General features: G+C 38.6%; 1 protein-coding gene across 2 annotated transcripts in view; it reads left to right on the top strand.

The window, feature by feature from the left end:
- The window catches only part of tec (tec protein tyrosine kinase), a 43,196-nt gene extending 29,493 nt beyond the window's left edge, over positions 1-13,703 (top strand). For both annotated transcript variants that reach the window (XM_038267793.1, XM_038267794.1), the window contains exons 11-18: positions 4,142-4,275; positions 5,373-5,447; positions 5,697-5,868; positions 6,267-6,483; positions 6,584-6,648; positions 6,739-6,857; positions 8,139-8,296; positions 12,572-13,703. In XM_038267793.1, coding sequence (XP_038123721.1) covers positions 4,142-4,275; positions 5,373-5,447; positions 5,697-5,868; positions 6,267-6,483; positions 6,584-6,648; positions 6,739-6,857; positions 8,139-8,296; positions 12,572-12,655 — 1,024 coding nt within the window. In that variant the 3' untranslated portion in view covers positions 12,656-13,703. The remainder of the gene's footprint in view (positions 1-4,141; positions 4,276-5,372; positions 5,448-5,696; positions 5,869-6,266; positions 6,484-6,583; positions 6,649-6,738; positions 6,858-8,138; positions 8,297-12,571) is intronic.
- Positions 13,704-15,575: the final 1,872 nt, after the last annotated feature.

Genomic DNA, 15,575 nt, shown 5'->3' with positions numbered 1-15,575 from the left:
CATACTAAAAATGAATTGTTAAGACATACCAATAGGTCCCGGCTGGCTATAAGAGGCTCCCACACCACCATCCCCCTGTGGATGGCCTGCAAGAACCTCAGCCCTGGACACACCTGTAGCAATACAAAGATTTTATCAGTTCACTAAAATTCAAATTGTCACATTTAGGCTTTTCACACCAGTATTGTTTAAAAATTGTCTACACACTTAATGACAGTATATGACACTGTAGTATATTTGAAATATCTCAGTTCGAATCAATGCACATAATGTTTTAAAGAAGGTAAATTCATACATACCCTGATGTGTATGTGATGTTGAGGGTGACTCTATAATAATACATAAGCTGTGATTAGAATGATAATACAATCAGCCTTTCCAAAGTAAACTAAGAGGTATGGTACAATCAAACCAAATTAGTAAGTTCAAACATGAGAACAAACTTGAACTATCAGGATTTCACATACCAATGTGTACAGCTGAGGCTGAAGGCTGGCTCTCATCCTGTGACTGACTGCTCTGCCCCTGCTCTGGCTCTATCTTAGATTTCTTCCTTGCGAAGAAATCTTTAATATTCTGACTTCTTTTCATACTGTAATAGTTCCATAATGCACGACATTCTTATATGTTGTACAATAAATAATTGTGCACACACAAGAATGAAAATGAAATGTAAATGATGTTATAGGGGTCTAATATAACAGTTTTACTCAGTACAGAATAGCTAAATGTTAGCGTTAGCATCGTTGACAGTCAAAACAGTGTTTTCTAACGAGATGAGGAGACGACAGCCGTGTGCCAATTACAATAAAACAAATAAAACAAGACAGGGTACATGTTTAGCTTATTACCATTACAGCTTCTAACTACAGGCACAGTAAGTGTAGTAAAATGTAGGCTACTCACATATTTCACAACGTCGCGCCAGAGACGTGCTGCTTTCTGATAGACTGGAGAATGTATTCACCTGTAGGTTCATCAACGTCTTCTTCGTGCCTTCTTCAACTTCAACACAAAACAAGAGCGCATTTTACGTTCAGTGCAGTGGCCCGCCTCTGACTGGGCATATAGCCAATCATATTTTAAAATTTTGGGGTGGCACTTGGGGTGGCCAATCAGATTTCAGGGGTGGCCTGTGCCACCCAAGGCCACTCCCTGAACACGCCAGTGGCTCTTACCCCGAACCCTACTTTCCAGCATTTGTTTTGGTTAAGAAGTGGGGTCAGGGGGGGGGATTTACCATTAGGAAGTACTAGGCAGTTGGCTAGGGCCCCAAGTTCCATAAATTTCTGATTCATGTATAGTTATTATTCCTTATTTGTGCACATTAATTGTGTTTTTGATAAAAAAAATCCTTTGGCTGAAATGCCATCATAACACTTATGATATTAAGTGTGTCTCTGCCACCCGGCCTTCAGTAGGGGTGTAAATCACATCCATCATGGCGATTCGATTCAGTATCGATTTCCTGACCCAACGATTCGATTATTTTCGATAGTCAACAATACACCACAATTCGATTAATTGGTTCATTTTTTTCTTACAGGCTAGACAATGTTTCAAAGTTAAAATAAATCAATGAAAGCTGTAATATCGTTATGCATTTTTTATTTTTTTTTTGAGAAACAACAGCAAATAACAGAAGTAGAAAAGTTGCGTCAAAAAATATTGCACAAAATCAGTGCAATGAGTGCGATGCAATACCTCGGCTCCAGACGTCCCCCCCCTCCACAGACACTCCGCTGCACCTCTCCAAAACTGTAGCTGACCACAGACAGGAGGCCGGCTTGTTTTGTTTTTATGACAGAAATTGCGAAAAAACAACTTGTGAAGTTTGACCCGCTAGAAGAGCGAGATGCGCGAGACCGCTGGGACCCTTTTTCCACCTGGATCTCCGCTCTTTTTGGCCCTCATGTCCCTCCATCGTCGGACTAAACTCGCCCCCACTTCCTCACCCCCACAGTGTGTAGCGCAGACCACGCTTCAATATTGAGCATAAATCAAAAATGTCTGTGTCAAGCTCACTGTGACACACTGCTTATTTACACTGGGTTATTTACTTTTGCACAGGAAGGGGCAATCAGCTAAGTGCTTACTGATTGGAAAAATCTTTCATTCCTTTAGAGACAGTATGACAAGTCTGCTGAGTACAAAACATAGAGGAAAACAACAAGAAAGAAGAAAGAGAGGGACAAAACAGAGAACAAACAATGTATGTCTATTCTATTAACATTTCTAGGCCTGCCTGTCTTTGCCTAGGGCCCCAAATTTCCTAAATCCGCCCCTGAGTGGGGTCATACAGGTTTAATCTGTTTTAGGTTCTATTTGTTTTCTGACTGGTCTTTATTAATGTGTCCTTTTCATTCTAACAGGCTGTTGTTAAGGCCGCTTGGCCTCAAACAGATTCTCTCCTAGAACTTTCCTCTTTATAGCTACATCCAAAGAAAAAATCCCCACAGCATGATGCTGCCACTGCTGTCCTTCACTTTGTATAAAGAGTGTTAGTTCCCTCCTCACATAGTGTTTTGTTTATTGGCCAAAAAGCTCAACATTAGCGTGGTCTAAACAGAGATATTTTATTCACGTTATTTGCATCCCTGCTAGCTTGTAGAAAACTGCTTTATTTTCAACTTGCCTTTTGTTCTTTAAACTCTCTTTGTGTTTCTCCATTAAAACCAGGATAGATGAAGGTTCAGCTAATAGTTTTCCTGTAAACAGGTTCCTACATGAGCTGTGGAGCTCAGCAGCTTCTTCAAGGTCATATTCTTCCATTTTGGTTGTTTTCTGGATTAATGCTTTTCTCGTTCAGTCTTCAATTTCCTAGTTGGTCCATCTTGATATTTCTATTCAGTAGATTATTGAATAGAGCCCTCTGAGAAGTTAGGATGTTATTTTATAGTCTAAACATGAGTTAAACTACATATTTCCCCATTAACTGCTTTGTTCTTGGTCTTCATGATGCTGTTTGGTTCTAGTACACCTCTGACTGAAATAGTTACTTTATTTAAAGGTACCAGAGTAAAGACAACGTAATGCATCATTTTACTGAAATTTGGTCTATGACATCAAATAAATATCAGTATAATAAAATGCTTAAAGGCTTTTCATCGTAAAGTCAAAATTATGAAAAAGTTGAAAAGTATAAACCCTTTATTATATCAATATTTTTTATTCCTTGCTTTGAATCTTCAAATTTGATAAATGGTCATTAAATGTAAATGCAAATATTTACATAAAAGCAAAATAAATCAAAGCATGATGATTTTATGAGTGAATCTATATTAATTTTGTTTTAATAAACATACTTTAATGTTCATGTATCCAGTACGTTGTGGGTTTAAGTAAAGAACCTGTTGGCAATTTAAGTTGACTTAAAAGGATAGTTCGGTATTTTTGACATGAATCTGTATGGCATCCTCATCACCAGCGGCATGCAATCACACTGACTTACCCCTGGCAGCGTCCTGTGAGCAGAGTTATCGTCCACTTTTGGTCAAGCCGAAAGTAGTCCTGCAGGTTTTTAGGTACAGCGAAATAAAACTTTTCTCTTCCCAAAACATTATGTGTTCAAAAGAGCGATATTTTCGCATCCCAAAAACATTGTAGTTGAAAAAGTCACACGTCGTTATCAATTGGTCCTATTTTCTCTCTGTTCGTATCAGTGCGCGCCGTCATTCAGACAGCGAGCCCAACAACAGCCATGTCTCCTTCCGCCGCGGAGGGAGACATGGCTGTTGTTGGGCTCGCTGTCTGAATGACGGCGCGCACTGATACGAACAGAGAGAAAATAGGACCAATTGATAACGACGTGTGACTTTTTCAACTACAATGCTTTTGGGATGCGAAAATATCGCTCTTTTGAACACATAATGTTTTGGGAAGAGAAAAGTTTTATTTCGCTGTACCTAAAAACCTGCAGGACTACTTTCGGCTTGACCAAAAGTGGACGATAACTCTGCTCACAGGATGCTGCCAGGGGTAAGTCAGTGTGATTGCATGCCGCTGGTGATGAGGATGCCATACAGATTCATGTCAAAAATACCGAACTATCCCTTTAAGTTGGCTAGTAAAAATCTGAACTTTTCAACAAAGAAAAAAATGATTATTTTCAGCTTTTTTTCTTCTTTTTTCTGTGTTTTAGGGAGGGACGTCCAATTATTAAACATTATCACATCAAGCAGACCCGAGGCCCGCCCAGACAGTATTACCTGGCTGAGAAACACCTGTTCAACTCCATCCCTGAACTCATTGAGTACCACAAACACAATGGAGCAGGTAACTCCACCACCAGGGCCTTTTCACGTATGAAAAGTGCAAGTGCTGAGATAATTGCAGAGTTCATTGCTTCGATTTAGTCGATTTTGGATCGATTCCTTTACATTTTTGCCAAATCAATGTCTAGATCGATCGTTTTATAGTGACACGCATGATGTTCACAATCAAATGAGCAGGAAAGATTCACTTAAGATTACTTCAAGCCAGACAGGTGCAAATATAGACATTAACAAACGGGGCTGACCAGCAAAACTCTGTAGTTGTTACAGACAATTCTGCAAGTGTGGTTTGTACAGTGGAGATAATGCAACTCACACGTCTGCTGTGTCCCTTCTGTGTCACGTCTGCTTGCTCGAGTGAAGCTTCACTTCACTTTTCACAATTAAGTTTGCACTTTTGAGACCGTTTTATTCACATCTCAAGTTTAAACTGTTTGGAGCATTTTGAAACACAGTTGAATCACTTTCATTATTGTAAAAACAGATCGAATCGAATTGAATCGATTTACAACTGTATGAATCAAAATCGAATCGATTCAGGACTTCGGCGAAAACACCCAGCCCTATCCATTGCTGTCATTTGATGGTTTTGGTCAGAAGGAGGTTGATTAGATTTTGTAGAACCGGATCAGTTTGGATTCTGGTCCTGTTTGAAATTTAGATTTTTTATTACCGTATTTTTTGGTTGGGAACATAAAGGTGGAAAGAAAAAAATACAACTTTTTCACTACCTTTCAGAATATGAGAGTATTCTGGTTGGGAATACCTATCCTCCTATATAAAATATAATATTCTTTAACAATGGTATTCTGCATGGGTCAGTATGCATCAGATTCATACAAAATACAATCACGGCAAAGTGATTAAGTATTTTTGATTTAACACTGCTGATTTATTATTCCCTAATTATGCCAACTTGTTTTTATTTTATCTGTTACTAAGAATCCTTAATAAATCTTATCTTTACCATTTTCTCAATGAGACTTATGGTCAATTTAATTAGATGCTTAAAGTTAAATTTTGACTTCTTTAACTCTGTATCTCTATTGTTAAATAGTAGCTAATTTGTCGCTTCTGTGTGAATTTGTTCTTTTTCAGGTCTTGCAGCCAGGTTGAGGTATCCTGTAGGCAAGCAGGACAAGTCGGCTCCGTCAACAGCAGGCTTCAGCTACGGTAAGCACTCGCCTGACCTGATCAGCTTCGTTTAAAGGGTACTAGTGGCTTTTATTTTAGAGTTTATCAGACGGACAAGGGATCAGATCAGAGGATAAAAAGGGAAGATTTGCAGAAAACCTTCAAAGCCAGGAACAGTAAGAAGAGCCATGTGGAAGTCCTGTTAGCTGCTGTGCACCATGCAATGCCACAGAGTATTTTGGATTAACCTGCAAATCCCTTCTTATAACCTTTGACCTGTCTATGCAGAGATGTGGGAGATCAACCCAAGCGAGCTAACCTTCATGAAGGAACTGGGCAGCGGTCAATACGGCCAAGTGAGGCTCGGCATGTGGAGAGCTCAGCATAAAGTGGCCATAAAGGCCATCAAGGAGGGAGCCATGTATGAGGAGGACTTCATTGAGGAGGCCAGACTCATGATGTAAGAACCAGTAAACAGAGCAGTCAAGAGAAAAACTGGAAAACAGTAGTGACTAAATGAACTATAGTCGCCATCTAGTGGTATGTGGGAAGTATTACAACTAAAAACTTTTACAAACCATAAAAAATGAGAACCTAAACAATAAAATTTGATTATTTTGAAACAACTAATGGTAGTGACTAAAATGAACTATAGTCGCCATCTAGTGGTATGTGGGAAGTATTACAACTAAGAAAACTTTGGCAAACCATAAAAAATGAGAACCTAAACAATAAAATTTGATTATTTTGAAACAACTAATTGAACCTCCATCTTTAATAATAGTTTATATTCTTTAATAAGCGATCAAAGACATCCATTTCTAAAACTAAGCCTTTGTTATTCTGCCTACTCTACAGGAAGCTGTCCCATCCCAAGCTAGTGCAGCTGTATGGTGTATGCAGCCAGCAGAGGCCCATCTACATCGTCACCGAGTTCATGCAGCAAGGCTGTCTGGTGAACTTTCTCAGGCAGAGGCGAGGCAGCTTCAGCTTGGGGTCCTTGCTGAGTATGTGCCTTGACGTCTGCGAGGGCATGGAGTACCTGGAGGCGAACAGCTACATCCACAGAGACCTGGTACTACGCTGTTTTTTTCACCTGCACCACTGCAGCTGCTTTACCTCAGAGATGTATTGTTTTTGTCAGACATGTATGAAATGTTCTTTGTTTCTTGAAGGCTGCCAGGAACTGTCTGGTGAATGACGCTCTGGTGGTAAAGGTATCAGACTTTGGCATGGCCAGGTAGGAGTCCGTATTTGGTATGATCCTGCTTTTATTTTTACTGAAGTATACTTTAAACAAATCTGAATTCATTAAACGCTGCCTGTTCAGGTACGTCTTGGATAACCAGTACACCAGCACAAAAGGCGCCAAGTTTCCCGTGAAGTGGTCTCCTCCTGAGGTCTTTAACTACTGCAAATTCAGCAGCAAATCAGACGTCTGGTCGTTTGGTGAGGACCTTGATGCATTTTAAAAAGCAGATATCAAATTATACTTTACACGTTTTCACCTGGTTGATTTAGTTATTTTATTTTTTTGTTTTGTTTTTCATTTCCCTATGTAGAAAACCTATTTACAAACTGCTTTTTGTATTTACTATTAGATAACATTGACAAATGAACCCTTTAAATACTGTGGAGTTAGGAAGCTGAGGCGGAGGCAGTTATTGCAAGAAATAAGGTTCAAATGCATTTAGTCTCCTCGGACAGAGATATGGAGCTCTCTAACTAAGGCATTTCAGTACATACGTTTATACTTTACAAATTAACACACACTCCCCCTAGGGGAACTGACCCACTAACCTGACTCCGCCAGATGGATTTGCTCCGCATATCCATCTGGAAACCTTCCATTGAGGAAATTTTGGGAAGGGGCGAAAATACTGGTTAGCTGATTGGCCTATGTTGGTGATAGACGGGCCAAATAAACCAATCAGATCAACGAAGCATATGACGTACTAACAGCCAGGCTACTCTTGCCGAAACCAGTCGGGAGAAGAGCAAAAACATCTTTTCCTCTGAGAAAAGCCTCCAGAGCAGTGTTTTGGTCTTCTTTCAGTGAAGAAATACTCTGTAATTCCGATAAAACTTGCTCGATAGTTTCATCGGCTGAAGCCGCCATGTTCTTTAGACTGAACTGTCGCGCTTCTCATTGCGTTACACCTCAACCCGCCTCAAAGTCAACGCTGATTGGACGTTCGTTTGGTGAACGGCTCCAAATTTTCTTCAACGGAGAGTCTCCAGACTGACTAACGAGAGAAATCTTGAAAGCTCGCGAGATCAGGATGGTCTCACGAGGGTACTGACCCACCCCCTGCGTAAAGAACTTTCTCACATTTAAACGTCGAAGCAAAACAACTTGAGTTTATCAGGGCCATTCCTTGTTAGCGTAATATATCTTTCACTGGTCAGATGGATCTTCTCAAAACAGAAGTCCTCCCCTTCATGCCATGAAGAACGCTGTGTAACTCATTCTTATCTCTCATTAACTTCGTTTGGAGTCTGTGAGGCTAAAAACAGAAATACCTTAAAATGTTTTACTCCAAAATACAAAAGGAGAATCATGTGATTCTTTGCATGGACCATTTATAAGTTAATGTTGTCTTTGTCTATAATAAAATTTAAGTTAAGCTAATTAAAGAGAGAGAGTGAAACTAAAGTAAAGTAAAGGGAGGGTTTGAATACTTTTTACCTACTTTGTCCATTTTTGCATAAACTTCTTTGTTTGTCCAGGTGTGTTGATGTGGGAGGTGTTCACAGAGGGCCAGATGCCGTTTGATCAGAGTCCCAATCATGAAGTGGTAACCATGGTTACCAGTGGCCATCGACTATACAAGCCAAAAATGGCCACGCCTGCCTTGTATGACATCATGCAGCTCTGTTGGAACAACGTGAGTAAGACCACAGATCTGTCTTTCAGTCTGTTGTGTTTGGTTATGTTAAAGCTGAAGGTTACAGGAAGATTATGGAAACACTGGTCGCTTTTCACATTCGTTTTCCTGCATTTCCTTAATAGTTTTTTGGGCCATGTACCTTCTGAGTGTCAAAATAACAAAACAAATGGAACTAAAAGTTATAAAGTTCAGCAACTTTAGGAACTGTTAATGTTGCCATGGTTACAAAGCAACAGGGTTAGAAATGAAAGTCTTGACTCATCCCTACAAGGTGTGAGTGTCAATAATTGAAATACCGAAGCACTGTTAAAAAAAATGTAGAAACATCTCACCATGTTGAAAAATGAGCACATTTATGTTTTTTTCTAAGTGATCAGGAATTAATATTGGTTTATTAACCATTGAGTGGGATCCACACTACAATTTTACATAAATGCATAAAATTTAAAAATGGTATAAAAAAAATTCAGATTAATTAAAAACTTTTTAGACACAAAACAGCAATCTTCCTTAATGATTCTTGGCAAACAGGTAGTGCATACCTTAAGATTTGTGACAAACCTTAAGGTATGCACTAACTGTTTGTGTATAAGACTCCACCTCATGTTCGTCCGCCTACATCAGGGGTTACCAATTAAAAATCAGCGGGGTCCAAATAAAGAAAATCAACAACCAGTAAAGGTTTAGACATTTTTTAATATAATCCGTTTCTTTAAGCAGCATTTAACACGGAAATAAAATGCAGGTGTTTATACATCCATGCTATACATTGACTTTTTAAATAGAAAATATAAAAAAAGAAATTTTGATTTTTAAAAAGCATTTTAAAATCGAAATTGTTTTTCAAGAAGAGATATCTCAAACCTATAGAACCTATAGCTCTGGTAAGACCTAGTTGCCAGAAACCCAAGACTGGTCAACATCTGTAAAGGGAACCCTTTGGGACTGTGAATGAAGCTCCCCTTCCGTTTTTGTCTCCACTGGAGTTGTGCGTACTGATCGCCTTTTGTTCATCACGTCTGATGAAGAGAGATGGTGAGGTCAGTTTCTGTTCAGCACATAGGGCCATGAGCGATGCTTCGGGTCTAAGTTACAGTAACAGCCATTCAAAATGGCCCTTCCCAGTCAAGGGAAGGCTTCATTTATTAATCAGTAGAATATGAATTTTTTGTTTGTTGTTTTTTTGCCAAAATACCACCAGCATTTTGTTAAAAGTATATTGTTCACACCAAATGTCACAAATTCCTTTTGATTTTTTTAAATGTGTGTCACCCTTTTCTTCACAATGCATTATTATTGAACTAAAAAACAAAACAAAAAACACTCTGACAGCTCAGAGCTCTGCCAAGCAGCAAATTTTGCACCAAATTCTGACTTATTCCAATACGTTTGCTCCCAAATGATCTAGATCATCACTGAAATTTAATTAGTTGTTTGCTTGCATGAGGCACACCTCTGGTAAAAATTTATTATCACCTGACTTTTTGAGTATCGTTCTGAGGTTGTCAATAGTCACTACTGTACCTTCTGGTTTATGGGGGGACTGCTTGTTCTGCTAAATAGTGTTAAAGGATCCTTACGCAATTCCAGTATACTGATCATGATCTGGATCATAACCAAAATGTAATGGATTGCTCATTGGAATGAGTTGCACCTCTTGTAAACATTTAATAAAAATACGTTCCTAAAGTTTCAATTCATTCCGGTAACAGAAAAACAAACACTAGCGAAAAAATAACCTCTTGTGCGAAGGTCATAAACTGTGTCACGGAGAGAGACGCTTTGTGTTGCATTACAAACTGAAGTATAGATCTTTCTTTCTTAAAGCTTTGTGGTGAGTGACTCTGGAGTTTGCACATGTAGAAGTTGCACAGTTCTATGAAAGATAAGATCCCTTATTGAAATTTAATGTTCTATATTTTGCATGTTTTACGTTAAGTTTTCCATGAAATGCATTATGAAACCAGCATATTTACTATATCTGACTCATTTGCCAAAATGCACGTTTCATTGCACATGAGGTCCTACTTCCCTTTTTTTGGAAACTGTTTGTCTAACTTTAAAGTAAGTATTAAATAAACTATGTTGAAATCATACTTCCTGGAAATCTTGGTTTCTTTCATTCTAAAGATTGCTCATTTGATCTGGGACTTGGGTCAGATGAGATCATGTAGAAAACCCATTTGGAGTCAATATTTGTCAAGTTTATCCATATTCCAGCAATTTACTTTATTCTCGTTTCGGTTTCCTGTCGATGAGAAATTGATTACATCCAACATCTAAACTTTTCATGACTATTGAAAAATATATTTTTGTTTTGCCATCAGTTTATGTTTCAACAAATATTATCTAGGGATGCACGATATTGGGATTTTGGCCGATATCCGATATGCCGATATTTTAAAACTCATGTAGCCGATAACCGATATCGATACTGATGTTAAAGCTGGACAAAAATAAGTAGTCATTGAAAATAGCAGTTTTGTTATCCATTTCTGACACTTTGAAAAATAATATACTTAAATATATTTTCATATGCTGATATCAAATTGATTTTTAAAAACGCGGTATCGATCTATTTTACTTTCAAAATCTCGTGACATTTCATCCTTCTGTTACAAACTCTCGTGATATTTCGCAAATTCTTGTGAGATTTTGTTAGTAAAATAGATCGATACCGGGTCAATATATCAACATATAAAATATATGGCAAAATTTCCTGAATTTTCGGAGGATTTCGTAGCATAACGATGACATATAGCAATATTATATAAAAGAGATTGATATGGTGTTTTTAAATGGCAATATATCAGCATATGAAGATATTGGGATATTTTAATGTATCAATATTTTTTCCCTCGTCTTTAGAAGATTTTAAGTCTGTAAAAAAGAAGTTTTTGAGGAAGAAGAAGAGGTAGTTTTTTTTTTTTTTTTTTTTAGACTTTAGAAACTCAGAAGCTGATCAAATATCGGGTTAAATATCGGTGGGGTGGCCGATGTCCGATATTCAGTTTTAAAGGATAATTCCGGTTTTTAACACTTTTAGCACATTTTCTGTAGTGTCCAGGATGAAATCGAATGATCGACACCAAAATTTTGACAATTGGTCCTGTCTCTGCTTTTTGGCTCATGCAGAATCCCCCCCTGGCTGCTTCAGAATGGCTTCCATAGTGCATGTTCGATAATGTCCTTAAAACAACCTTAAACGTTCTTTTTTTAAAATATGCTACTCACCGGGTCGTCAGCGCTGTTCAATCACGTTCCAAAAAAAGTTTCGTAAAGAAAAAACGTTCCTGTAGTGTTTTATTTAGCATTTTGTAAATCCCATTGAGTTCTGTTGGAATAGTCAATATTCCGCTGCCACCGGAAACGGAAATGGGGCCTGTTTACACAGTTGTAGTCTTTTCGCTTCACTCTGTGTACTCCGACGTCGAGGTGCTAACGTCTCTGTTAAACACTTTAAAAAACTCTGAAAATGGAATACGAAAGGTGGATTCTTGATTCTCGACGTCGGAGCATGCACTATGGAAGCCATTGTGAAGCAGCCAAGGGTGGATTCTAAATGAGCCAAATAGCAGACACAGGACCAATTGTCAAAATTTTGGTGTCGATCATTTGATTTCATCCTGGACACTACAGAAAATGGGCTAAAAGTGTTAAAAACCGGAATTCTCCTTTAAGGCCGATACAGGCCGATACCGGTTATATCGTGCATCCCTAATATTATCTTCTTCCTGACTCGGTAAGGATAAAGCAGCAGCAGCAGCAGCAAAAAAAAAAAAAAAGTCACCCTTTTTTTATAAACTTGATAACAAAGCGTTTTGTTTTCAGACGGGTCATGTGGTCTAATGAAACCAAAAATCTTTTTTTGACATAATGACCTTTATTACATATGGAGAAGGGGGCGAGAGGAATGTGATGGTGAGGAAATGCAGAGATATGTGGAATTGAATTTAATTTAAATTGGCTTTTTTTTTTTTTTGTGACAGGACCTGTTAGTGCCAGCATAGATCACATTGCAGTTTAGGCTCCGATAAAATCGATCTGTGATCAAAACCTTATATAAAGTGAAAATAAAGCTCTGAGTGAAAATATGATACATTCTAGCTTCAGTTCCCTTTTATGTGTGAATGCAAGCCTGATGAAACACCTTGCCTTTGCTCTAACAACATAAAATGGATCTAATTTATTTATTCATGTAAACGCTCATACATCATCTGTTCATTGACATTTTACATATTATTTTATGTGATGTTATTTTTCTGTCTACAGAGACCAGAGGAGCGGCCGTCCTTCTCTCAGCTTTGTCTGATGCTCTCCGACGTTTTGGAGGACGACATTCTTCCCTCCACCTGATAATGCAGACTCCTCCTTGCTAAAGCAAAGTGACCGCTCCACGTGTTCGTCAGATAAAAGCCATTTCCGAAGGCACCGGTGATGGATTTAAACCACAAAAAGGAAGGCGAGTGTTCTGCAAAGTATTGCTGCTTAAGACATCAGAAACTGTCTGCTGACCACATCTGCTTTTCAGCTGCATAAACTGACAGCCTTCAGTAAAAACTCACAGGCTCTCTCAGAGGAGACGTTGACTGTAAAACCTGAATCATTTCAGCTTTCATTTTTGATTTTTTTTTTTTTTTTAATGAAGTTCTCCTTATCTTGCCTGCCCAGTAAAGACGTGGAGCTTTGGTGAATTTTACCTGCAGAACGGCAGCTTTTCATTGAAATCCAACACTTCCTTAACTAAGTTTGGGGTAAAAGGAAATCTATATGTGAAAATAATTCTGCCATTTAGAGGGAGCTCAGCTTAGAGCTTCAAATAAATTAAATTCCCATCATCTTAAATGTTATTGAATACAATAAAAATGTTCACTCAATGATATTCTGTGATCATTTTGATATTGAGCTTGACAACTCAAAATATTTGAGTCAACATCAAACTTAAGTATTTGAATGTAGTGGAGACTTGTGCAGATCAGTGTGACCTCCTTGACTGACTCTTGATAAATGATTGTGACCAGATGACAACAGGTAGCTGTGAATATTAATGGTTTGTTCAGTACTTTAAAAGCAAAACTAAGAATACACCAAAGCTCACTGTTTGACCCACATTCAGTGCTGTTGTTCTGGATCTAATTTTCTTTTTATACATGTTTAAAATATCAAGAATGTATTTTTTGGAAGCTCCCTGAAAATTGATGGTTTACAATTTTATTTCTAAGCTGCAACAATTTCAAGTGTTAAGATAATTTCATGATATGTTCATATAACAAAGGCACATACACAATTACAGCTCAAGTGACTATAAAACCTGTAGACCTAAAACGGTTCATTTGGTTTTACATTTGTAAAAAAAAATTGTATCTATAATGCAAAATTAAATAAAGACTATTTCTATGCTGGACTTAATATTCTTGGTTCTTAATATCTGTGTTCATTTTGTTTTGCTCTTGTGTTTTTTTTTTTTTTTTTTCCTACCATTGTGTTTGTAATTTCTGTCGCTGTGTCGTTGCTTTTATTTATCAAAAACCAGGATTTAGTTAGTACGATCGTGGGTGACAATAGTTGGATTGTGATAGTGTGGTCCTGTCCCGATTCCTCCATCTGTTCATGTGTCCTGGCTACTTGGCCAGGGGGGGGGTGTTCCTTTGGCTGGCATTCACCCGGGAGTATGTGAGATCAAATCCTGCCCAGGGCTTCTGTTGTGTACCTTGGCACAAGTGTCAATCCTCTCCTGCACCGAAGATGAAGTTGAAAGCATCCTAGTTGGATTAAAGTGAAAGGGATGGTTTCTGAAGTTTCTTCTTTACTTTGTAAATCACGATCTCAGAGTCTGGAAGATAAGACACCAAATGTCCCTTGAGGTCCAGTGAAGATCACAGTCAACTTACTAGGACATGTTAGGGCACTTTATGAAGATGCGTATTCTCTTATAGATGGATTATGCTAATTACAATCAGAAGTTCCAGTCTATATGCAGCCAACATGGTTCATATATAATACAAATGTCTGTTTATAGATCTTCCTCTGTTATGAAGGAAACCATAAAGGAAGTGGCGGCCTAGTGGTTAGGGCATCGCACTTGGAATCCTGGTTCTGAATGCAAACCCCACTCCCACAGACTGCCACTCTGGGTCCCTGAGCAAGACCCTTAACCCCCACACTACTTTATCTGAATACCAACAACATAAATCTTGCCCTTCTGGGCCTTTGTGAAAGAATATCTGTGTTTGGCGTTGTCCAATATTGTGTAACAAACCTAAAAAATAACTTGCCAGCTTAATAATGAAGAAGCTATTAATCAGCTTTTTAATTTTTTTATATGTAAAAATCAATTTCTGAGAATGTGTTTATCTAAGAGCAACTATGCAATTTAACAAACACCTAGAAAAAGTACACTATATTATATTATTTTCCATGTCAATCCCAGACTGTGCATGCTTCTTTGCCTTTTCTAAAAAACTGCTTTTTATCAGTCCTACCAGTCTATCAATGCAGACTGTGTTAGCCTTGCTGCATGCAGTCAGCCAAGCCTTGTAGCTAAACCAGGTCCTGGAAAAAGACAGAGTGAACAGTCTCCATCTGTCTTTTGGACTGCTGTTGGGCTGATCAGGTCCGAACGGTTTCACCTCCAGCTTCTCTTGGTAGTTTGCTTCCCTTCCGCAACTTGGCCTGTCAATTACCCACGCACCAACTGTGACGATAGTTCGCATCACCTCAAGTTGTAGATTTGGTGCGGCCAGAAATCTATACTTCTGTATTGCAGAGGAGCTACTGTGCATGTACAACTTTTAACAAACGCAATGAGCAAACATTTTTCCAACGAAAAATCAAATGATGCGTTACTCATCATTGTTGCGATACATTGTCCAAACCGGAACTACTCCTCTGAAGACACGTACCCCTTTTGGCATAGGTTTAGCTAGCTTCCCATATTAGTGTCATTTTTTCCCCAGTGTTCTGCGCCACTACTGGCTAGACAAAAGCACTACCAGCTGAAGGCTACGCTACGTAGAAACCAAATCCCTCCGGAGAAGTCTGCTCTTGCTGGACCGAGTCACAGTGCCTTTTTCCTGCGAATTGAGAAGGAGCTGAAAGTAGTGTTTTTATTCTTCCCTGCGATTCATAAGGAGCTGAATGCAATGTTTTTGTCCTTCCTGTGATTCAAACCGAGTGATCCTCTGCAGCAGAGACAGAAAAGAGCTAATGGAGCCATTAGAAGCGGCCGGATTGTGACCGCCTAAGACGGAGTCAGAGCAGCATTGCGGAAGTGCTG

The sequence above is a fragment of the Cyprinodon tularosa genome, unplaced genomic scaffold (assembly GCF_016077235.1).
Source record: "Cyprinodon tularosa strain WSP-4 unplaced genomic scaffold, ASM1607723v1 ctg684, whole genome shotgun sequence".
Lineage (NCBI taxonomy): Eukaryota > Metazoa > Chordata > Actinopteri > Cyprinodontiformes > Cyprinodontidae > Cyprinodon > Cyprinodon tularosa.
Note: the sequence above shows the minus strand (reverse complement) of the source record. Positions and strands in the feature narration are given on the sequence as shown.